Source organism: Garra rufa, chromosome 3 (assembly GCF_049309525.1).
Source record: "Garra rufa chromosome 3, GarRuf1.0, whole genome shotgun sequence".
NCBI lineage: Eukaryota > Metazoa > Chordata > Actinopteri > Cypriniformes > Cyprinidae > Garra > Garra rufa.
Window position 1 is genome coordinate 52,803,562 of NC_133363.1, and position 25,805 is coordinate 52,829,366.

Below are 25,805 nucleotides of genomic sequence, written 5' to 3' on the forward strand. Positions count from 1 at the left end.
GCCTAGGCTGGTTGGCTGGTTTTAGCTTGTCAGCAGGCTGGTTTTAGAGGGGTTTTCTCCTAAACCCACTTTTCCAGGCTGGGAAACCACCAGCTAAAACCAGCCTAGCCAGGCTGGGAGAGCAGCTAAAACCAGCTACTTCCAGCTTAAACCAGCTAAGACCAGCCAACCAGCCTAGGCTGGTTTTAGCTGGTTTTTTTTTCAGCAAAGATAAAATTTACAAATGGCCGCACCCACTCTAATATGAAGAAAGGATGGATCAGTTCATCACTACATGACCTCATAAAAGAAATTTAGCTATTATTTTACTGTATAAGCAAGTATATCTATCTATCCTCCATCTATCTACCGGTACCTATCTGTGATCTCCTGTAGCAGCTACAGGATGGCTCTGTAGAGGGCGCTGTTTATATTGTCAACTTCCGAAGTGGGAGGAAGTTCGTCTGGTGCTCTATGGTGTCTCTGCATCCTTAGTGTCCATCACGATCAAAACAGTGTCCCATCAGCGCTGAGTGCCTGCGCTCTCCAGCATGAACCGAAAGAGAAACCACTGCTATTTGGAAACAGGGCCGTCCTCGGAGTCCCAGACTGTGTTTATGGACAGCGCAGGGTCCTTCAGCCGAGACGAGGAGGATTTCTCCGAGCTCGAGCCCGACGAGCAGCTGGTGTGCTCGGTGACCGAAATCACGGAGCACCTGGGCAGGAACATCACGGTGGTGCTGGAGTCCGCGCTGTCCGAGATACGCAAGCTGGTCAGCGTTCGGATCAGAGTCCTGAAGATGGAGCTCCGCGAGAAAACCGACGAGATCGAGCTGCTGAAAGCCAAGCTGGAGTCGACGGAGAAAGACGGGAGGGTTTCCAACTCCAGCAGCCTGGACTTTAGGAAAGCAGAGCATCATCCACCGGGCCAGAAATACAGCGCCGACCCGAAGAAAGCCAAACCTGGGACGCCCGTGGTGAAGAAGGAGAACATCAACGCGATCTGCGACTATCTGATGAAGGATAAGAACCAGCGCGGTGCTGCTGAAGTGGAGAGCGACCACAGCAACCAGGCCTTTGGGTCCGAACGGGACATGCGGACCGAACCGCAGCCGCACGCTTCTCTGAGTCTGTGGCCGGACAGCGGTCCCGCGGACACCGACGCTGACACGGACATCTTCAACATGCTCCCGTCCGCCAGCAAGCGCATGTATGACTATGAGTGGATGGCAGGAGTCGAACTGAACTCAGCTGAGTTTAAAGGTACTGCTTAATTATTTAACCTAGAGTACTGTAGACACAAACTATAGACGTATATACCATGCATTAATTGTTTGCATGCATAGCCTAATGCATATATAGTAAGCATGTATTATAATATATAGATGCATATAGTATTCATGTGTTGTGGTGTAAGTTTTCTTTTTAGTGTGTCTAGTTGATTATAGTATGCATGTGGTTGCATGCATTGTCTTATGCATGTTTCTAGTATGTATGTGTTATATTAGATAAATGTAGTTGCATTGCGGCATGTGCATAGTATGCTTTTTTGTAGAATATGTGTAGTTGCCTACAGTATGCATGTAATATGCATGCATTATGATACATATGTGTGGTTGTAGTATGCATTCCACTGCCTTGTGCATGCATCTTATAAATAACATGCATTATGGAATCCATATAGATGCATTTAATTCTGAAAAGTATGCATGCATTGCAGTATGCATGTAGATGCATGCAATATTAATGTATGGTATTAATGTATGGTATACATGCACTTTGCACCACACAAGTATGCACATAAGTCACCTGTGTTTTGTTTTTCAAACTCTTTTGTTTGTTTTATTACTTGTTTTTTTGTAAATGCTTAGGTCTGTCTAGTGTTATTATGTCTTATTGTTCTGTATTTGATGTTTGCCAAACACACACATGTCAGTATAGAAATATTAACTTAACATGCAACTCAAATTTATAACCTGGAACATCCGTGGCATTAGCTCTCAGGCAAAAAAAAATTAAAGTTCTCAACTATTTGGAAAATCTACAGGCAGATATATGTTTACTACAAGAAACACACCTTTCAGACTCAAAACAAAACACCCTAAGATCAACACAATTCACTCACTCATTTTCAGCAACTTATAATTCAAAACAAAGAGGAGTATGTATTCTGATAAGCAAAAGAATCCAATTTGTCCATAACACAACTATTTCAGACCCAGAAGGACGTTTTATTATCATAAACATATCAATAAACAATAACCTGGTAACAATTGCGTACAACATGTACGGCCCAAATTCAGACGACCCTACCTTTTTTCACACTTTAGTTTCTTCAATTTCAAATTTCCCCAACTGCCCGGTAATTATAGGAGGCAATTTTAACACTGTAATTGAACCATCCCTCGACAGATCCACAAATAATAAACGAATCTGGCAATCAACTGGCACAATAATACAGTTCATGAAAGATTTTGGACTTGGTGATGGTTGGAGGCTACAACACCCAACTGACAGAGAATACACATTTTACTCGCCGGTAGTGGTGCAACGGATCACAAAACTCACGGTTCGGATCATATCACGGATTTGGAGTCACGGATCGGATCATTTTTCGGATCAGCAAAAAACAAACAAAACAAATTTTTTTTTTTAAATAATTACTGAATGCTAACTTTAAGTACTTCTAATCCACAGCAAAAACTACTAGCTGAACTAATAAAGTCAATTACAAAAATCACAAGTGTAGACGAATACAACATAAATTTACTAATAAAATCATTTACACTAGTATTCAGGTGCAGAAATTTAGTATTTAATTGTAAAATAACTAGTGCTTCTCACTGCAGGTATTTATAGGACGCTGTCTCTTTAAGGCCTAATGCACGTCTCTAATACTGGCACGCATCTTTCTCAGCTGTTTCGGTTCACTGAAGACATAACCGACTGTGTTTACCAGAATACCAAAACGGGTATTAAACATAACTTTTTATTTATGTTAAGAGAAGTTTTAAAGAGGAATCAATCTGTGAATCACGCAGTTTGAATCGCGCGTCTCTCTCTCTCTCTCTCTCTCTCTGTGCGCGTGCTCGCTTCAGGTATGTGCGGCAGCGGTAAAAAAAAAAAAAAGAGAAGAAAGAAAGAAACAGCGCGCGTGTTCTCTTTTGCTGCAGCAGTTTAAGTAGTTTGAATGGGTAAATTGGCAAGACAAAACATATGCAAATTATACACTTTTACTCTATGAAGGTTCAATTTAACAGGTAATCCGCGAACCACATGCGTACCGAACCGTGGGGTCCGGTCCGTACGGATCACGGATCATCTGCGATCCGTTGCACCCCTACTCGCCGGTTCATCATAGTTACTCACGCATCAACTTTTTCATAACTAGTAATTCAATCATACCAAATATCTCTGAACACAAAGTCCACCCCATCAGCATCAGTGACCATGCTCCGGTAACACTCATATGGAACCCAGCTAATTCACATAAACACATCAGTAGATGGCGCTTTAACATATCTCTCCTCAAAGACCCAGAGTTTGACAGTTCTCTTAAAAGAGAGTGGACATCCTTCCTAGAAATAAACGACTCTCCCAAGTTACCAGCTTCATTAATTTGGGAAACGGGCAAAGCAGTACTAGTACGAGGTAAAATCATATCATTCTCTGTGCATAAAAAGAAAATAGAAAAACAAGAAGAAATCAGATTAGAAAAGAAAATAAAAGAACTGGAAATTTTACATGCAAAAAACCCAACAGAAAAATATATACTGAACTAAGAAAACAAAAAATCCGGCTAAACGAATTCATTAATAAAAGAACTCAATTTCTAATTCATAGACTCCATCAAGAAACCTTCCATCATAGCACCAAATCCAGTAAATATTTGGCCAATCAAATCAAAAGAAATAGAGAAAAAATAACAATTGCAACTATTAAGGACTCAGCAGGGAAGCCTACCAACTCTCCACAAGAAATAAATACAATATTTTGAAACTTCTATGCTAAACTTTATTCATCTGATAATAACACAAGACAAGAGGATATTAATTCATTTTTTAATAATATTAAACTCCCAAAACTTAACACAGAACAAATCAGTGCACTGGACAAACCAATCATAGAAAAAGAACTTCATATCGCCCTAAATCAAATGCCGAACAAAAAAGCACCAGGACTCGAGTGCTTCCCAGCTGAGTTTTATAAACACTTCTGGTCCATTTTATCCCCATTATTGATCAGAGCAATAACCGAAATTAAAGAAAACTCAAGATTACCAGTACACATGAACACAGCAACTATTTCACTCATCCCCAAACCTAATAAAGATCCAACCCTTTTGTCAAATTACCGTCCTATATCCCTTATCAACGTAGACATCAAAATACTTAGCAAAGCTCTGGCACATAGAATTGAAAAAATTATCCCATTTATAATCCACCCAGATCAGACAGGTTTCATCAAAGGTAGGCAGGCATCCAATAGCACACGCAGACTATATGATTTAATCCATTATTCATCACTACAGCAGAAAGACACCCTCATAGTCACTTTAGATGCAGAAAAAGCTTTCGACAGAGTCAACTGGAACTTTCTATTCACTACACTACAAAAATTGGGCTTTGGGGAGTCGTTTATTAATTGGATTAAGATTTTATACACAACACCTTCAGCCACAGTCAACACCAATGGACTAACATCACAGAGCTTCACACTGCACAGGGGGACTAGGCAGGGATGTCCACTCTCTCCATCTTTATTCACCATCTTCATTGAACCCTTAGCAGCAGCCATCCGCCAGAATCCACTCATCAAAGGAATTCACACACCCCAAACCCAACATAAGATTAGTTTATATGCTAATGATATCTTACTCTTTTTGCAAAACCCTCAGTCATCTCTACAAGAAATAACTAAAACCATTGATTCATACTCTAAAATTTCAGATTATGCAATAAATTGGAATAAAGCTTCAATTCTTCCACTACATCAAACTAAATGGGATGTGGTAGCCCAGGTATCACCCATTCCTCTATGCACAGGTCACATCACTTACTTAGGCGTTAAGGTTTCCTCCAGGCTGTCAGAGCTGACTGGACTCAATTTCACTCCTTTATTAAAAACAGTAGAAGACGACCTTCATCTTCGGCACAATTTACCACTCTCCATCCAGGGAATAATAGCAATAATCAAAATGACAGTACTCCCTAAAATAAACTACCTATTTTCAATGATCCCAACTCAGCCTACTCTCAATTGGTTCAAATCTCTGGACTCCATCGTCAACCGATTCTACTGGAAAAATAAACCACCAAGGATAAAATTAAGCACTTTACAAAAACCCAAATCTTTAGGAGGCTTAGAAGCCCCACATTTTTACCATTACTCACTAGCAAACCAACTCCAATACGTATATAAATGGACTCACCCCACTCAGTCAGACATCATTTAGCTAGACATAGAACAATCACTCTGCGAATCGTACACATATCAGACATTCCATTTCTTAATCAGTCCATTAAACATCACTCATGCTTCAAAGCCTTGACAATAGCTTCAGCTCTGACGGCCTGGTGGAAATATCATCAAACACAAACTCCAATCTGGCTCCATCTAACTTCACCCCACTTTGGAATAACCCTGACTTCACAAGTAACAAAAAACACTCAATTTTCATAAATGGGCAGAAAAGGGTATCACACATATTAATCACATTTTTCAGTCAAACAAATTGGTTTCATTTTCCTACCTAGTCCAGGAGTACGGTATTGGGAGCAATCAATTCTTGAAGTATTTGCAACTCAAATCAGCTGTTTTATCTAAAATCAATACCAAAAGCATCAGTCTTCACCTTCCCTCCACAGTAGCAGATTTAGTTAATATATCGTCCCCCAAAAAATTACTTTCTAAATTATACAAAATGATAACCAATTCAAATAAAACCTTAAGTTTAATAATAACCAAATGGGAAGAAGATCTTTCTATCGCTCCTGATACCGACTTCTGGACTCAAATTTGTAATAATATCTATTTCATGACTAAAAACGCCAACCTTCAGCTCATACAGTATAAGACCCTTCATAGAACACACTACACTGGGGAAAGGCTGTCTAAAATGGGATTCACATCAGAAACTTGCTTGCACTGCTCACAAAATAGTCCGGACACATATATCCACGCCACATGGCACTGCCCACCCATTAAACACTTTTGGGAAGATGTCACTGAATCCCTATCCCACCTCCTGGGCTGTCGCATCCCATTATCCCCTTCACTCTGTCTACTGGGCGATCTATCAACACTCAATCAGGAAATAACAAACAAAAGGATACTCCTCCTAGCTCTAGCCATTGCCAAGAAAACTATCTTCTTGAACTGGAAATCCCGAAACACTATTCATATAACACACTGGAAAAATTTGCCCTAGAATATTTTTTACCTCCTTACAACTATACATCAGAACCACAACATTCAACATCAGACCTCACTCAACTTTTACAAATCTGACACACTTATCTTAATTATGTATTCACAAAATATTATACATATTTATACATATTATATATATATATATATTTATTTATTTATTTATTTATTTTATTTATTTATTTATTTTTTTTTAATAAGGTATTAGTAATATGAGTGTTTTCATTATTATTATTATTACTGGTGCTGTTGTTGTTTTCATTATTTTTATCACTATTTATATCAGAGAAACATTGAGCAGTAATAAATTGATGGGATGATGTTTTGTATGGACGGTAACGGTTTAATGAAGATTATATCATTGAATATACATAATCAAAAGTGTATAAATATAAATAAATTAAAACTGCACCCAACAAATACCACTCATGTTTTTAATGCACCGCATGTTGATTTTAATGCAGCACACCCTTCTTTTAATGCAGCACTTCAGCTTAAGCTTACATACATATGATGTCTATAATGTTGCCTTGAATGGAGAGAAGGAGGAAAAAAAAAAAAAACATGCACTGAAACAGAAGCTAGGATAGGTGTGGTATGTGTTGGGTATGGTTCATTATTAAATTTCCCCTTTATATAAATGTATATAACTACTATTGTGATTATATTATTATTATTATTACACATGTAGTACATATTACATATTTACATGTAGTATGTATTTTTTGTAATATATACTGCATACATATGTGTGCTTGTAGTATGCATTCCATTGCCTTGTGCATGCATCTTATAAATTACATGCATTATGGAATCCATATAGATGCATATAATTTTGTTAAGTATGCATGCATTGCAGTATGTATGTGGATGCATGTAATATTAATGTATGGTATACATATTTACATGGAGTGTGCATTTTTTGTCATATACACTGCTATTCAAAAGTTTGGGATCAATAAGATTTTTAATGTTTTCAAAGACGTTTTATGCTCATCAAGGCTGCATTTAAGCAAAAATACAGAAAAAAAAATTAATATGGTGAAATAATAAATAAAATTAAATTTATGTTTTTTTTTTTTCTATTTTAATATACTTTACAATCTATTTTTTCCCAGTGGTCAAAGCTGAATTTTCAGCATCATTACTGCAGTAATTAGTGTCACGTGATCCTTCAGAAATCATTCAAATATGCTGATTTGTTATCAGCACTGGAAACAGTAGTGCTGCTTAAAGGATAACTGTTGCCAAAATGCAACCTGGGCAGTTTTTTTTAACTGTAAACGAGACAAACTTATATCTAAAAGCATAATTACGACAAACGAGCCGTTTTTGAGATTGACCGTGATTTAGTTTTGTGGTCAGTGGCTGGTGAATGGGAGTATTAGGGGCATACATTTGAGCGCGTCAAAATCGATATTTTTACAACACTAAGAAGGCTCGACACACCATGACACTTTGCTCGAAGTATCGCCTGGGTCTCTACACATGAACTCCAGCATTGAGAACATTGTTCGTGTACAGACAGTTTACTAAAAAGAAAGGTTTTGAACAACTCACTTTCACTGTTTGAGTTTCCGCTCGCGGCCGTCTTGCCAGTCAAGAAGTGTCGATCTCCGAGTGCGAGGATGGATAGCTCCTAAAGCATATTTCCATATAAATGCACGGCTAATTCGTTGTTTTGTCGCAAGTGAAAAACAATATTAAACTTCTAGTTGTAAAAAGAGCCTCATATAAGCCGAATATTTTATCCTATGGAGTCCATTCATTCGCATTCTGAGATCGACACCTCTTGACTGGCAAGATGGCAGCGAGCGGAAACTCAAACAGTGAAAGTGAGTTGTTCAGTTTACTTTTTAGTAAACTCTGTGTACACAAACAATGTTCTCAATGCTGGAGTTCATGTGTAGAGACCCAGGCGATACTTCGAGCAAAGTGTCATGGTGGGTCGAGCCTTCTTAGTGTTGTAAAAATCGATTTTGATGCGCTCAAATGTATGCCCCTAGTACTCCCATTCACCGGCCACTGACCACAAAACTAAATCACGGTCAATCTCAAAAACGGCTCGTTTGTCGTAATTATGCTTTTAGATATAAGTTTGTCTCGTTTACAGTAAAAAAAAAAAAACAGCCCAGGTTGCATTTTGGCAACAGTTATCCTTTATTTTTTTTGGAACCTTATACACTATACAATAACAATATACACTACCTTTTATAAATTTGGTGTCAGTAAATTTCTATTCTTTTTCTTTTCTTCTTTTTACTAAATTAATACTTTTTTTTTCAGCAAGGATGTTTAAATTGATGAAAAGTGATAGCAAAGACTTATATTTTAGAAAATATTTATATTTTGAATAAATGCTGTTATTTTGAACTTTTTATTTATCAAAGAATCCTAAAAATCACAGGTTCCAAAAAACATTTGGCAGCACAACTGTTTCCAACATTAATAATTCTAATAACAAATCAGCTTATTAGAATGATTTCTGAAGGATCATGTGACAGACTGGAGGCAATGGCTGATTAAAATTCAGCTTTGCATCACTGGAATAAATTACATTTTAGAAGTATATTAAAATAGTATATTTAAATACGCTACAATGTTTAATTGTATCCGCCTTGCTTCAGTCATACATTAATTCATAGTTAATGACTGCTGACATGTGAAAGGTGTTTGAAGGAAAACTTTTTTTTTTTTGAAGTTTTTCATCATCTGAATTAATTAGCAAAACCCAGTTGCATTGATCCCTGTTCTCCTCTGCTTCTTTAGCTGATACTGAAACAAAATGTGAAGATGTTCCCACTGTGGATGAGGAGGATGAAACTGAAGACTCTGAAGGAGGAAGAGGAAGTCTGAGGTCAGTGTCTGACCATTTTCCTCTGGACACTCAGGGCTCCCCGCGGGAAGACAGGAGCAGCCCGGCGGAGGACAGTGTGGACAGAATGGAGTCAGGTCAGTGTTTTAAACTAAAGAGGAAAGAAAAGTAAGATTTTCATTTCATGTGAAACTCTAGATTAAAAGCAGCTGGGGAGCATTATGTATTGTGCACCTCTGACTGCAATGTAAACATTGAATTGATCTCTAGCTTTTATTAAATTCAATACTTGATCCATACCTTCAAATTTACGTTTACTGTAAGTTAAACAATTTTATTTAGTTTTTTAGTCCCTCTCTTTAGCCTATGTGCTACCAACAGCCCTGTCAGTGAAGAATGATTATAGAGTGAGATAAAATATTGGGCAGGACTTGATTTAATCTGGCAGGAATTGTTGAGATGGTGGGTGAATGTACCACAATTGAGTCTAAAATTGAATGTTAGTTTACTGGAACAGTTTAAAAAGAATAACTATTTAGCTGTTGGTTAACATTATTCAAGATATTATTAAATATTTGTTTTGAAATATGCATGATAAATCATTCACACTATGTCCAGGAATGTGCATTGAGGAAGGTGCATCTATTTGAACAAAAATACAGTAATACTAAATATGTGATCAAAGCTGAATTTTTATCATCATTATTCCAGTCTTGAGTGTCACATGATCCATCAGAAGTCATTCTAATATGCTGATTTGGTGTTTAAGAAATGTTTATTATTATTACCAATGTTAAAAACAGTTGTGCTGCTTAATTTTTATTTTTTTTTCATGTCAAAACTTTTTGAACAGTAAGATTTTTACTTTTTTTTTTTTTTTTAAAGACGTCTCTTCTGCTCTCCAAGCCTGCATTTATTCGGTCCTAAATACAGCAAAAACAGTAAAATGTATAAATATTTTTACTATTTAAAATAGCTGTTTTCTATTTGAATATATTTTAAAATGTAATTTATTCCTGTGATTTCAAAGCTGAATTTTTAGCATCATTACTCCAGTCACATGATCCTTCAGAAATCATTCTAATATTCTCGAAAGATATTTGCTGCTTGAAAGACATTTATTATTATTATGTTGAAAACAGCTGAGTAGATTTTTTTCAGGTTACTTTGATGAATAGAAAGTTCAGATGAACAGCATTTATCTGAAATAGAAATCTTTTGTAACATTATAAATGTTCATCATCACTTTTGATCAATTTAAAGCATCCTTGCAAAATAAAAGTATTTATTTCTATAATTTCTTCCCCCCTCCCAAAAAATATACTGACTCTAAGCTTTTGAATGGTATAATGTATAATGTCACAAAAGCTTTTTATTTCAGATCATTCTAATTGTTAAATCTTTCTATTCATTAAAGAATCCTGAAAAGTGTACTCAACTGTTTTAAATTGTGCTAATACTACTAATAATAAAACGTTTCTTGAACAGCAAATCAGCATATTAGAATGATTTCTGAAGGATAATGTGACACTGAACACTGGAGTAATAATGCTGAAAATTCAGCTTTGATCACAGAAAAAAATTACATTTTAAAATATATTCAAATAGAAAACAGTTATTTTAAATATTAAATTATTTCAATTTTTTTACCGTTTTTGCTGTACATATAAATGCAGGCTTGGTGAGACTTCTTTAAAAAACATAAAAAATATTACTGTTCAAAAACTTTTGACTGGTAGTGTATATTTTATTTTAGAATTCCCAAACATTTGAACTGCAGTATGTTAGAAAAAAAAAAAAGAAAAGATGCAATGGTAGTAACTTTGTCTTTTATGTTGTTTTTTGCATGAACGATCCCTTTTGTTTGTGATTTGGAAATATTGATTTACTGCCTGTTTCTTCCAGGTCAGCAGTTCTCCTCTCACACCTTCATCTGCCCCTTCTGTGGAACTCTTTGCCCTGACTCCTCTTTCCTGGAGGAGCACATCAAGCTCATGCATCACGACGAAAGCACTCTGCACTCGGCCCCAGGCAGTTCTTCCTCTCGTGGGGAGGGCGACTCGGGCGAGGCGGGGCGATCTCTGGGAGGCCAAGAAAGACCTGTTGGCCGGGGGGCACGTGAGAAGAAAGTGGAGGGCGGCTATGAGTGTGGTGACTGTGGGCGTCATTTCAACTATCTAGGCAACTTGAGGCAGCACCAGCGCATCCACACCGGCGAGAAGCCTTTCGTTTGCCCCGAGTGCGGAGAGCGTTTCCGGCACGCTGCTCGCCTCAAGAGCCACCGCCTCAGCCACAGTGGAGCCCAGAGCCCCTTCCCCTGTCCGCAGTGCGGTAAGGGCTTCCCTGTGCTGTCCGGACTAAAACGGCACCAGCGCGTGCATACGGGAGAGAGTCCATACGCTTGTCCCCAATGCGGCCGCAGATTTAAAGAGCTGGGAAACTTATACACACACATGCGCATTCACAGCGGTGCTACGCCCTATTCTTGCTACCAGTGTGGGCGGAGCTTCAGGCATCTAGGCACATATAAGAGTCATCGCTGTATGCCAGCTACTCAGTTAGCCAGTGGGCACAGTCCAGCATGGGCGCAGGAAGACAAGGTGCAAACTGGGTAACAGCCAGGGGACAGATATGTACAAAAAGTGGTTTGTTACTTCCTCGACTGCTGGTTCAGGATCCGAGAAAAAAGCTCGGATGAAGAGAGATGTGAGAACAGTCAATATGACAATAAACAACATCAGGTTTCATCTTAAACGTAAAGCTGTACGAATTAGCGCATCTTTCTCGTTCAAGGTAGTTAACGTCATCTTTAATGGTAACTTGCTGCTCGTTAATGTTTGTTTTTGAAACATTTTGCAATAATATCTTCCAGCGTCAAACATAAAGTGTTTGAGTGTCCATACACAGTATTTCAAGACTTCACTAAATATCATTTGATGTGTTTATAATTGTTAATTTTTGACAATTCTGACTTTTTGTGAAAACATTCTGACTCTGTTTAGAAGCATATGACAGGCCATATTAACTGAGTGAAATATGCCTTACAAAAACTAATTTAACAGTAGTGAGTCTTTTAAGTTAAATAATTATACAGTTGAGGTCCGAAGTTTACATCCCCCTTTCAGAATCTGCAAAATGTTAATTATTTTACCAAAATTAGAGGGATCATACAAAATGCATGTTTTTGTTTATTTAGTACTGACCTGAATAAGATATTTCACATAAAATATGTTTACATATAGTCCACAAGAGAAAATGAAAAAGAGTTTATAAAAATGAGCCTGTTCAGAAGTTTACATCCCCTTGATTCTTAATAATTTGTTGCTACCTGAATGATCCACAGCTGTGTCCCTTATTTGTCCTGAACAGTTAAACTGCCCACTGTTCTTCAGAAAAGTCCTTCAGACTCCACAAGTTCTTAGTTTTTTCAGCATTTTTGTGTATTTGAGCCCTTTCCAACAATGACTGTATGATTTTGAGATCCATCTTTTCACACTGAGGACAACTGAAGGACTCATATGCAACTATTACAGAAGGTTCAACGCTCACTGATGCTTCAGAAGGAAACACGATGCATTAAGAGCCAGGGGTGAAAACTTTTGAACAGAATGAAGATGTGTACATTTATCCTATTTAGCCTAAATATCTTTTTTGCTCTTCAGTTTCCCATGTTTCCCAGAAGACAAAAGAGGTTAAATTTACCCAGATTATCAAATTCAAAAAGTTTTCTTAATGCATTGTTTCTCCTTCTGGAGCATCAGTGAGAGCGTTTGAACCTTCTGTAATAGTTGCATGAGTCCATCAGTTGTCCTCGGTGTTAAAAGATGGATCTCAAAATTATAGTAATTTTTGAAAAGGGTTTAAATACACCAAAATCCAAAGAATTTATGGGACTCGAAGGATTTTTCTGTAGAGCAGCAGGCAGTTAAACTGTTCAGGACTAACAAGGGACTCATGAAAAACTATCAAAAAAAAAAAATAAAAAATTCAGGTAAGAACACAGTATTAAAAACCAAGAGGGTGTGAACTTTTGACCAGGGTCATTTTATTTATTTTTTTCTCATGTGGACTATATGTAAATGTCTTTTATGTGAAATATCTTATTCAGGTCAGTATTAAATAAACAATAACATGCATTTTGTAAAATGTCTTATTTTGGTAAAATAACTAGCATTTTGCAGACTCTGAAAGGGGGATGTAAACTTCTGACCTCAACTGTACATTAATAAAGATGAAACTTGACATTCCCTCTTCCACCTATACAAGAAATACCATGGTGTGAGACTGTAATTGATACCTATTGTGTTGAATAATTACCATATTCATATATGTACACTGTCATTCAAAAGTTTGGGGTCTGTATTATTTTTAGTTTTTGAAAAGTTGCTCAAAAATACAGTTTAAACAGTAATATCTTTAAATTATAACAATATTTCAGAATAACTCTTCTGTTTGAATACTCTTTAAAGTGTAATTTATTAATGTTATGGCAATTTCACTTCAGTCTTCAGTGTCATTATTCAAATATGCTGATTTGGTGCTCAATAAGAAAGTTATTTCATAATAACAATTTTGAAAACCGTTGTGCTGCTTATTTTTTCTGAAAACGGCAACATTTTTTCAGGATTCTTTTATTTATATATATATATATATATATATATATATAATTTTTTTTTATTTTATTTTTTTAACATTGTAAATGTTTTATTCTCACGTTTGATCAACTTAATACACCATTGCTAAATGAAACCTTTTTCTTTAAGGCGGAAGTAAGCCTGTGGGTGAGGCTACGAGAAGAATAATGTTTAGTAAAAGGTAGTTCTGTTTGCACTACGAACCAGTGTGTTCATAATTAATTTCATACATTCAAATAATATGGTAAGACACCCATTTGCAACATCAAGCAGCTAAACCAGCTGTTTTGTACAGCTAAAAATAGCTGGACGCGATCAGACCGGAAGCCAGACCAACTCTTTAGAGGAAGAAAAAGGTGGATTCTTAAAATAAATAAACTTACTGACCCCAAACGTTTGAACAATAGTGTACAAACATGGTACTCCAAAGAATACCATGGTGTGTGTCAAAATCCAAATCAATCATTAGTATCCAATAATCAAGTCTGATCATAAATACCTGTGAAAATATATACGATAAAACAGAAAATGTTATTTTATGTTTGCAAGTTACATGCTAATTGCTAACTTTTTTTAGGGTTTGCCAGGATAAAACTAATGTAACCATTTTTAATATACTTGAAAATTGGTTCAACAGCGCAAAAAAAAAAAAACCAAGTAGTTTAAATTGCATTACAATGTCATTTTGAAAAGACATTACAAACCTGTAGCGCCATCGTGTGGATGCTTTATGTTACTGCATCACCGCGACAGTCACTGTTTCCTTATGTTTTCAATTTGTTTCAATGATGTGATCGCACTATTAACACCTTTTTTATTTATATTAGTGAATTGTTTATATGTCTACTTGTATTTTAACAACTTATACGTTTGGGGAAAATATACCTGAATGGAAAAAAATACGTGATATTCTGAAATCCATCAGATTTATTTGAAGACTCTTCCATAGCGGTGATCTCAACGTATCCCAAACATTACCGATTAAATAGCACAAAAAGGTACAATTTGTCATTTATCAGTTATGAACTGTACAAGGCAAACTGAACTGTAACTAATAAATACTTTCAAGATATGGTTCGAGTTATGTATTTGTAAGCGGTTGTTGACATCTTGACATGCTATCGAAGCACATTAAAAATAACACTTGTGTATGAAGTGACTGTTTGTTTTTAACCTGCCTTGAAATTGCCATGGACCCAGGTTGAATGCTGTCGCAGTCATTCCTATTGTAAATGTCTCCCAGATATGCACGAGAAAAAGACGTCGTGACATTTAAGAGAGGGGAACATATATGTCAGGAGAGACTGAGAGAAAGAACAACATCCAGACATAGGAACTATTTTTCTTTATTAGAGGGTGACAAGTCTCCGTCAGTAATCACGACGCCTTAATAACACACTGCCAGCTGAACTTGTCATTTCTCCAGGAGATTGCAGGGCTGTGTGTGACTGAAAGACTATTTTCCTGGAAAACACTGAGGAAAAGCAACAAATTCTCACAGACTACAAAAATTTGATACAAGTGAATTGCTCATCTTTATAGATGAAAGATAATTTAAGTAATATATATTAATAATAAATCTAATTTGTGTACTTAAAGCAGTTAGCAAATGGTTTGCATTAAAGTAAGCATACATACAGTATGAAGAATCTGCAAAATGTTAATTGTTTTACCAAAATAAGAGCGATCATACAAAATGCATGTTATTTTTAATTGAGTACTGACCTGAATAAGATATTTCACATAAAGATGTTTACATATATAGTCCACAAGAGAAAATAATAGTTGAATTCATACACATGACCTTGTTTAAAAGTTTACATCCCCTTGATTCTTAATACTGCGTTTGTTACCTGAATGATCCCCGCTGTTCTTCAGAAAAATCTTTCAAGTCCCTCAAATTCTTTGGTTTTTCAGCATTTTTGTGTATTTGAACCCTTTCCAACAATGGCTGTATGATTTTGAGATCCATGTTTTCACACTGAGGACAACTGAGAGACTCATATGCAGCTATTACACTATTATTTAAATGCTCACTGATGCTTCAGAAGGGGAAAAAAATGCATTAAGAGCCAGGGGGTGAAAACTTTTGAACGGAATGAGAATGTGTACATTTTTGCTTAAATAGCACTTTTTTTTATTTAGTACTGCCTCTTAGATGCTACAGAATATACTTACATGTTCTCCAGAAGATATAATAAGTTCAATGCATTCTGATGCATTGTGTTTTTTTTTTTCTGGAGCATCAGTGAGCGTTTGAACCTTCTGTAACAGTTGCATTTGAATCTATAGGTTTATGTAAACTTTTGACTTCAGCTGTATATAGCATGCCACCATTTATTCTGAAGACTCCACAATGGAAAACATTAGATACTTAGAATGAAACTGCCAGTACATTTCCCTTATTTGAGGCAAAAAGCACTTACTGGCCAACAGCGGCATTGCAGACACAATGTAAACACCTGGGCTCTTATTGTGGAACTGCACAGCATTTATGGACACCTGATGTGAAGAGGGTCTAATCTTATCCATTCTCATAAGACCACATGTGTGGGATGTTTGCTGTAGACACAATGGGTGAGCAGCCATATTCATTAACTACTAGCAGCAATGCTGAACAAAACCTCACTTACCTGCTGCAGCCACTTTCCATCACAGTTTGTGATGGCTAGAACGGGAACAGCTTTTCACACTTTGTGTAACTCCATGTTATCTTCTTTTAAAGCAACATTTCACACTTTATACTGCGTAAGCAGTGTAATGTACAATGATACTGACAATGCAAATAAGAAGGTATTGTAAGTCATTTCTATAATTTTATCTGTGAAAAGCCCTAAAATGCTCAGAATTATTAATAAAGCCATAATTTAGTTTGATTAGGTGAAATTAATGTAACTTAAAATGAAAAATAAAAAAGAAAATAACCTATTGATTTACTCACCCTTAAGCCATCCTAGGTGTATATGACTTTCTTCTTTCAGATAATTACAATCGGAGTTACATTAAAAAATGTCCTGGCTCTTTTAAGCTTTATAATGGCAGTGAATGGGTGTTGAGATTTTGAAGCTTAATAAAGTGCATCCATCCATCATAAAAAGTGCTCCACATGACTCCAAGTGGGTTAATAAAGGCCTTCTGAAATGAACTGATGCATTTGTGAAGAAAAAAATACATATTTAAAACGAGAGTTCCACCAGTTTTCTTTACAACCTCTTGGTTTATATCGAAATTCTCCAACATTTTTTCTTCACAAATTCCTTGTTTTGTACTTCTAATTTGTGACCGGTGGTTTTGTTTGCTCTTTCCTCTGCTCTTCCATGTTTGTCACTTCTCAGCAGATCTTATGCTACACCTACGTCATTCGCTGAAACGCCATTCTCTTGTGAACGTGCATGTGACTTTTATCGAAAGCTTGAGATTATGATTTATATTTATTTTTATTTTTATTTTTCTTACGCAAACACATTGAATAATTTCAGAAAGCCTCTATTAACCCTATGGAGCAGTGTGGAGCATTTTTATGATGGATGGATGCACTTTATTGGACTTCAAAATCTCAACACCCATTCACTGCCATTACAAATCTGGGAAGAGCCAGGACATTTTTTAATATAACTCTGATTGTATTTGTCTGAAAGAAGAAAGTCATATACACCTAAGATGGCTTGAGGGTGAGTAAATCATGGGGTAATTTCCATTTTTGAATGAATTATCCCTTTAAGTTTAACACAGTTTAAAATTCAGTTCACTAAGGTTTATTAAAAAAAAAATATTAAGGGGAGACACTGTTGGCAAAATCACAGTTTTTTCATGCACCTGTCAAGTTTGAGATTTTGGGTGAAAAGTGTTTTTTTAGACTAGTAGAAAGAAAACATCCAAAAAACACTGTTAAGTGTTTCTTTTATAGCACTTTATCTATTTGTGTCAATAGTTTCAAATACAATACATATTTTTAAAGGCCGTTTTTTCAAAATGAGTTTTTTCTCCTACACTGAGTCATAAATCTCCACTTCAGTAGCACTCACACCAAACTTTTTATTCCTGTCTGTATCCTGAGGGTTTTTACAGAGGGATTTGTTCATATAGAATTGCTTGATTGTATACATTTTATTCCCCCAAACATTGTAAGAAATATATTGTTTTCTGTCTGTTCTAAGTTTTTTTTTCTGAATTATGGAGTAACAAAATGAGGTACCCAAAATCCCCTCTGTAAAAACATTTCACTTCAATATGTCAAATAAGATTAAACAAGAATTTTGAAACTGACTTCATCCAGTGTATAGATTTTTGTACTAGAAATGTATGCAAATTAGTGCATATTTCATTAAATAATGCATCATTTGCATATTCAAACCTAACATTTTAGAAAACTTGTAATACAAAAAAAGTTTCCAATTATCAATGTAATCAATCAACTGGGTAAGTGAAGTGATAACTAATAGTTAATTTTTTACCCTATTCACCTGCAGTGTCTCACCCTAATAAAATAAATTATACAATAATTATTATTATTAAATGTATTAAATGTTAGTTGTAGTTATTTTCACACAACTATATAAACTAAATAAAAATGAAACGTTGCTTTGGCAACTAATTTATATTTAATTAATTTATATTTCACGTAAAAATTACCATGTTAAACATAAGATATAATAAATTGAGAATTCGTCATTCTTTTTAATGAACCAGTTCACTGCAGGTAATTGCACTGAATGATTTGACTGATCATTGATTTGACAACTCGTTGATTCAATGATCTGGACGGAGAAAGTCAAAATAAATTTTTGGATTTACGATGTATCACAGAACCCTGTTAAAAAGTTTAGACACATTTAGACACCTAATTGTTGTATAACCTTGCAGTTTGCACCTTTAAAAGGTTCTAGTGTTTTAAACCAAGTTGAAAAGATGTTTTGTGCACCGACATGCATTTCTGTAGGTTTTCTTCTGGTTTTCAGCCTTTTTACCCGAGTGTATTGAAGTGATGAATTATTGGATTGCTGTACTTCCATTCAGTATTGAATTCTCACCTACACTCCGACACGAGCATTACACAATGACAGGACCTAGATCAATTCAAAAAGTGACTGCTCTATGCACTAATGTAGGTATGAATGCTTGCACATCAGCACACCCATGGACATATAAAGCTAAAAACACACCGTAACATTTATTGCTTTGAACTCAGTATCAAAGGACATGTTCATGTCTGTTAAAAACCATAATTTTCTGCACCTGACTGCAGTTACACTCCATTAACTGATACTAAATCCTCAGTGGTGCATAAACGTGCCACATTGACAAAGCAATCATTTAAGCTTGCTTTCTAGCTTTCATAATTGTTGAATTCATCTGATAGAATCCACTGGAATTGTGTGGTACGAATACAATAAACAAGACCATAAATGTCAGGCTTGGTTGATTTCACACACTGGGAATGAAGGTCTTTTCTTTATGCTATTTTCTGTAGGTCAAACAGAGAGTGCCTTTTCATCAATATGTACAGTAGGACAGATACGGTTTTATAAGAGACATAAAACTAGCACGATGTAGGAGTCAACGGTCAAGGGTTTAGTTTAGCTGTCATGATACAATATTTCACAACAAAATGTCACTGGGAAAAAGGGTTTACATTCAGGTTTTGTCGCATTTCAGATATGCTTCTCCTGCTCTTCTGTGTTCCACAAGCACACAGAAATTACAGCGCACATATCAGAAACTGGTCTTGCGTGTTATAACCACAACTATCACACAATGACCAAATTCACTGAAGGGGAAAAACCACACTTGCTGGAATTTTTTTATCAGTAAAAAATGAACATGGCAATGTGCATCGTGGAGGCCTGCTTATTCAAGAATGGAAACAACAATAAACCCTTCTCAATCAAAAATATTTACTTTTAATTTAACAAAATATTTTCTGAGTATGGTAAATTAACTTGTCAGATATTGGCCAACTAACGGATTGCAAAAGATTCTGAGATATTCTGAAAAATGTTGGTAACCAAACAATTGACAGTAGTCATTGACTTCTATGGTATCTTTTTCTTCCATAACATGGAGGTCAATGGCTAACAGCAACTGTTTTGTTACCAACACTATTCAAAACATCTTCTTTTGTCTCAACAGATTCAATTAAGTCAGAATTGTGTGATATAAACTAACAATTTTGAAAAATAAAGTTGCAATTGCGTGATATAACCCGCAATTGCGAGTTATAAAGTCATAATTGTATGATATAAATTTTGCAATTGCAAGTTATAATGACAGAATTCCGAGATATAAAGTCAAAATTGAGTCAGAACAAAGACTGTAGAATACCCAAGACATGTCACTCGTACAGTTTTGAATGGGGAAAAATGCAACGCTCATTATGGCCGCGAAGCCCCGCCTTCTTAGTGAAAGAGCCAATCGTTGATTAGTAAAGTCAGCGCGTCACTGCAGCTGCCGTTAGAAGTCCCGGTTGCTATAGAAACAATCGGCGCTCTAAGACGTGCGCTCAGTACTGCGCATGCGCACTGGCTCATTTATCGGGGAAAATAAGCGTTTTTTTTAACGCTATTGGAGCACAAGGAATCATATTTATGAGGCAGTTCTTGTTGGATTTCTTTGGAGATTTAAAATATGAAATTTAATTGTAAGCTTAGTGAACAGTTTTGGAGAATTTGATGTTTCCCCATTCAAAGAGATAGGAGCTGCACTTGCCTGCCCAAGTAGCGTTTCAAAGATGGCCGCCGAGTGACATGACTTGCCTTAAAGGGACTTTGGTCAGAATTGTGAGATATAAACTCGCAATTGCAAGTTATAATGTCAGAATTCCGAGATATAAAGTTGAAATTCTGAGGAATTGCGTCTAAATTGTGTGATATAAACTCGCAATTGTGCGTTATAATGTTAGAATTCCGAGATATAAAGTCGAAATTCTGAGAAATTGCGTCCGAATTGTGTGATATAAACTCGCAATTGCAAGTTATGTCAGAATTCTGAGATATAAAGTCGAAATTCTGAGAAATTGCGTCCGCATTGTGTGATATAAACTTGCAATTGTGCATTAGTATGTCAGAATTCCGAGATATAAAGTCGAAATTCTGAGAGATTGCGTCGAAATTGTGTGATATAAACTCGCAATTGCACGTTACAATGTTAGAATTCTGAGATATAAAGTCGAAATTCTGAGAAACAGAGTCGAAATTGTGTGATATAAACTCGCAATTGCGCGTTACAATGTCAGAATTCTGAGATATAAAGTCGAAATTCTGAGAAATTGCATCGGAATTGTGTGATATGAACTCGCAATTGTGCGTTATAATGTCAGAATTCCGAGATATAAAGTCGAAATTCTGAGAAATTGCGTCGAAATTGTGTGATATAAACTCGCAATTGCACGTTACAATGTCAGAATTCTGAGATATAAAGTCGAAATTCTGAGAAATTGCGTCGGAATTGTGTGATATAAACTCTCAATTGTGCATTAGAATGTCAGAATTCCGAGATATAAAGTCGAAATTCTGAGAAATTGCGTCGGAATTGTGTGATATAAACTCGCAATTGCGCATTACAATGTCAGAATTCCGAGATATAAAGTCGAAATTCTGAGAAATTGCGTCGAAATTGTCTGATATAAACTCGCAATTGCGTGTTACAAGGTCAGAATTCCGAGATATAAAGTCGAAATTCTGAGAAACAGAGTCAAAATTGTGTGATATAAACTCGCAATTGTGGGTTATAATGTCAGAATTCCGAGATATAAAGTCGAAATTCTGAGAAATTGCGTCGAAATTGTGTGTTATAAACTCGCAATTGCGTGTTACAATGTCAGAATTCCGAGATATAAAGTCGAAATTCTGAGAAACAGAGTCAAATTGCGCGTTATAATGTCCGAATTCCGAGATATAAAGTCGAAATTCTGAGAAATTTCGTCGGAATTGTGTGATATAAACTCGCAATTGGGCGTTACAATGTCAGAATTCCGAGATATAAAGTCGAAATTCTGAGAAATTGTGTCGGAATTGTGTGATATAAACTCGCAATTTGGCATTATAATGTCAGAATTCCGAGATATAAAGTCGAAATTCTGAGAAATTTCGTCGGAATTGTGTAATATAAACTCGCAATTGGGCATTATAATGTCAGAATTCCGAGATATAAAGTCGAAATTCTGAGAAATTTCGTCGGAATTGTGTAATATAAACTCGCAATTGGGCGTTATTATGTCAGAATTCCGAGATATAAAGTCGAAATTCTGAGAAATTGCGTCGGAATTGTGTGATATAAACTCGCAATTGCGCGTTACAATGTCAGAATTCCGAGATATAAAGTCGAAATTCTGAGAAATTGCGTCGAAATTGTGTGATATAAACTCGCAATTGCGTGTTACAATGTCAGAATTCCGAGATATAAAGTCGAAATTCTGAGAAACAGAGTCAAATTGCGTGTTATAATGTCAGAATTCCGAGATATAAAGTCGAAATTCTGAGAAATTTCGTCGGAATTGTGTGATATAAACTCGCAATTGGGCGTTACAATGTCAGAATTCCGAGATATAAAGTCGAAATTCTGAGAAATTTCGTCGGAATTGTGTAATATAAACTCGCAATTGGGCGTTATTATGTCAGAATTCCGAGATATAAAGTCGAAATTCTGAGAAATTGCATCGGAATTGTGTGATATAAACTCGCAATTGCGTGTTACAATGTCAGAATTCCGAGATATAAAGTCGAAATTCTGAGAAACAGAGTCAAATTGCGCGTTATAATGTCAGAATTCCGAGATATAAAGTCGAAATTCTGAGAAATTTCGTCGGAATTGTGTGATATAAACTCGCAATTGGGCGTTACAATGTCAGAATTCCGAGATATAAAGTCGAAATTCTGAGAAATTGTGTCGGAATTGTGTGATATAAACTCTCAATTGGGCATTATAATGTCAGAATTCCGAGATATAAAGTCGAAATTCTGAGAAATTGCGTCGGAATTGTGTGATATAAACTCACAATTGGGCGTTACAATGTCAGAATTCCGAGATATAAAGTCGAAATTCTGAGAAATTGCGTCGGAATTGTGTAATATAAACTCGCAATTGGGCGTTATTATGTCAGAATTCCGAGATATAAACTCGAGATTCTGAGAAATTAAGTCAGAATTGTGTGATATAAACTCGCAATTCTGTGAACATATTAGTCTTTTTTTTTCTCCTCAGAGCTGGACTTATTAACTTTGCGAGAAAAAAAAGTCAGAATTTTAAAATTGTAAAAAATGTACTGTTTTAGCTGTACTATGGATCAAATAAATGCAGGCTTGGTGAGCAGAACAGACTTCTTTGAAAAACATTAAAAATCGTACTGTTCAAAAACGTTTGACTGGTAGTGCACATAAAGCAACACTAATAATTACTCCCAGTTTTTCGCACACAAGCATGTTATTTGTTTGCTCATGTAATTTCCAGTACTATCCATTACAGAATCATAAATGAATTGAGGTTGTTTACCAAGTTAGATGATGAATATTAAAGTGTTTATCTGAAATGAGTAATAAAATCCAATCAACCACCAGAGTATCTCTGTGCAATTATCTGCAAAAGACACAATTCTTCTACTCAAATACCATTCTTCAATTATACACACCGCATTCATTCAACTGAAGGATTCGACTGATGCATACAAACTAGAATGTATTCGGAAGAAAACAATAAGACTCATGCCACTGGTTTCCTCAAAAATATAACCTTCAAAGGTACAAATAAGGACATGAAAATGTCATCTTAGTATTTGTACTTCTCTATGTCTCTATGTATATAATGCAGCTTTGGTTAGCAGATACCAGAAGTAGACAGAATCATTAATCCATTGCATTTTCATGCATTTCTGGGAATTCTGAAAGGTTATTGCTGAGCATAATCTAATGTTTTTCTTTTAATATTTCAGTAAGCCCATACACGCATTGTTTTCTCTGGGCACAGCTCTGATAATGCCATAAGCCTTAAGAGCAGACATTAAACTACATCAAGAACAAATGTAAAAATATGACAAGAGTCATTTTATAATCAATTAATGATGAATTGCAGCTATTTATAAAACATAACTTCATTAGCTATGGCAATATACCTCATTAAACCTACCTGATATTAGCTATTCATTTTAATGAAATATCACATAGCTTTCCACCATTTCAAAATAACCTAAAAGGCTTGAGAGGAAATGTCTAATATAATTTTTCATCACTCTGTTGTAAATTCAGACCTTGAATTGACAGTGGGAAGTTAATTAGTTTTTTTTTCTGAAACCACTTTTCATTTAAACACGAAATTACACATGTGAAAGCATCAAAGCTATAAAAAAGAGGTGATGTATAATGTGCATTTGTGCTTAAACAAAAATGGCATAACCTCCAAGTTATAATTGAATTTAAATTCTGTTCAATATTTTCTATTGAAATTTTGCTTAACAAAAACGATAAAAATTCCGTTATTTATTTCTTAGGTTATGATGTATATAAACTGAGATATGATTAAAAAATATTCCATGAAAACATCGGCAACACCAAATGGCATTGGTTCGCACTTGCACAGTTGCATATGTGATGCACAATATATATATTTATTCCATGGAATGTCTGGATACTGGATTCTGATTGGCTGGCAGGTGTGCAGTAAAACCGTTTAATGCACAGGTAGTTCCAAGTCAGTTTAATCACCGTTCTATATTAATGCGCTGCTTTAATTGATGCATGCAAACGCAGAGAGAGAGAGAGAGAGAGAGAGGTCAGAGATCGCATTGTGCTGCGCACATACATAAACTTCTTGTCAGCACTTGCTCGCGATTCTTATTAAAACAGCCTAGATCCTAGATCGCTATATTATATTCATCAGCAATGAGGTGGTAAAACTGCTGTTTTTGAATGAATTCGTTGTTTGTAGAGAGACACGCACCGCACGCAGGCAGGTACGCACACACACACACACACACACACACACACACACACACACACACACACACACACACACACAAAAAACTGTCATCTCTCTTTCTCTCTGGCCTTTATTCTCTCTCGGTCGATCGATAATTTACTGAAACAAATGCTATAATTCATTCAAATAAATGTGATCTTACCGGACTATTTCATCTCTGTCTGATTTGAAGCGGCCAGAATGCTAGAGCTGCGTGTCATAACTGACAAAAATAACCGTCTTTTTTATCCATTCATCCAAATTTTGCTCTGCAAAGATCAATCCTAGTTTTAACTTGTCTATAACTTAGCAAATGACCATGGAATAAGCGGGATAATCAACGGCTTGCCGTGCATTAAAGGATTTAAAATGCACTTCGCGGAGGCAACCACCCTCCGCTTCGCGTCAGGCGGTTATTAGCCTCCACGTCGTGCATTTAAAATCCTTTAATGCACGGCAAACCGTTGATTATCCCTTACATATTTATGGGCCATTTTACAGAATTGGTGCAAGCTGATGTCCCACAACCAAAACTAATTTAAAAAGCATTTAAGTATTCAAATCTTAGATTTTTACTGAGATCCTTTTATTACCTATTGAAACACACAATAATCTTTAAAATATCAGTAAGCTTAATACATATAAAATCATCATTTTGTGATTACTTACAAACCCTAACCCTTAAATTTCAACTCATGAAAATGATATTGAAATAATATTTGCATTTTATTCTATTGTTGTTTTTAAAAATATCTTTTTGATTTTTTTAATTTGCAAATTATGAAACCGCATTTTCATGTCACTACCGAAACAGTGTATGTTTTAGTCCATTGCTAAGACTGATTTTGACTACATTTAAACATTTATGATCAAGAAATATTGATGTGTGCCTTCCCCCTCTCTCATAGCTGCAAGGTGTGAGTGGATAGGCCCCATCATTTTGAGGTAAATGTGTTCAAAAGTCTGAAAAATCTGTGTCTAACTTTAAAGAATGTCACTACCAA

The 25,805-nt window shown here is 35.7% G+C and overlaps 1 protein-coding gene across 1 annotated transcript; it reads left to right on the forward strand.

Annotated features, from left to right (window-relative positions):
- Positions 1 to 467: 467 nt before the first annotated feature.
- On the forward strand, positions 468 to 15,012 carry znf16l (zinc finger protein 16 like). The gene is made up of 3 exons (XM_073837315.1): positions 468 to 1,242; positions 9,178 to 9,360; positions 11,129 to 15,012. The coding sequence occupies exons 1-3, from the start codon at positions 531 to 533 to the stop codon at positions 11,836 to 11,838; spliced, it is 1,605 nt and encodes a 534-aa protein (XP_073693416.1). The 5' UTR covers positions 468 to 530; the 3' UTR covers positions 11,839 to 15,012.
- Positions 15,013 to 25,805: the final 10,793 nt, after the last annotated feature.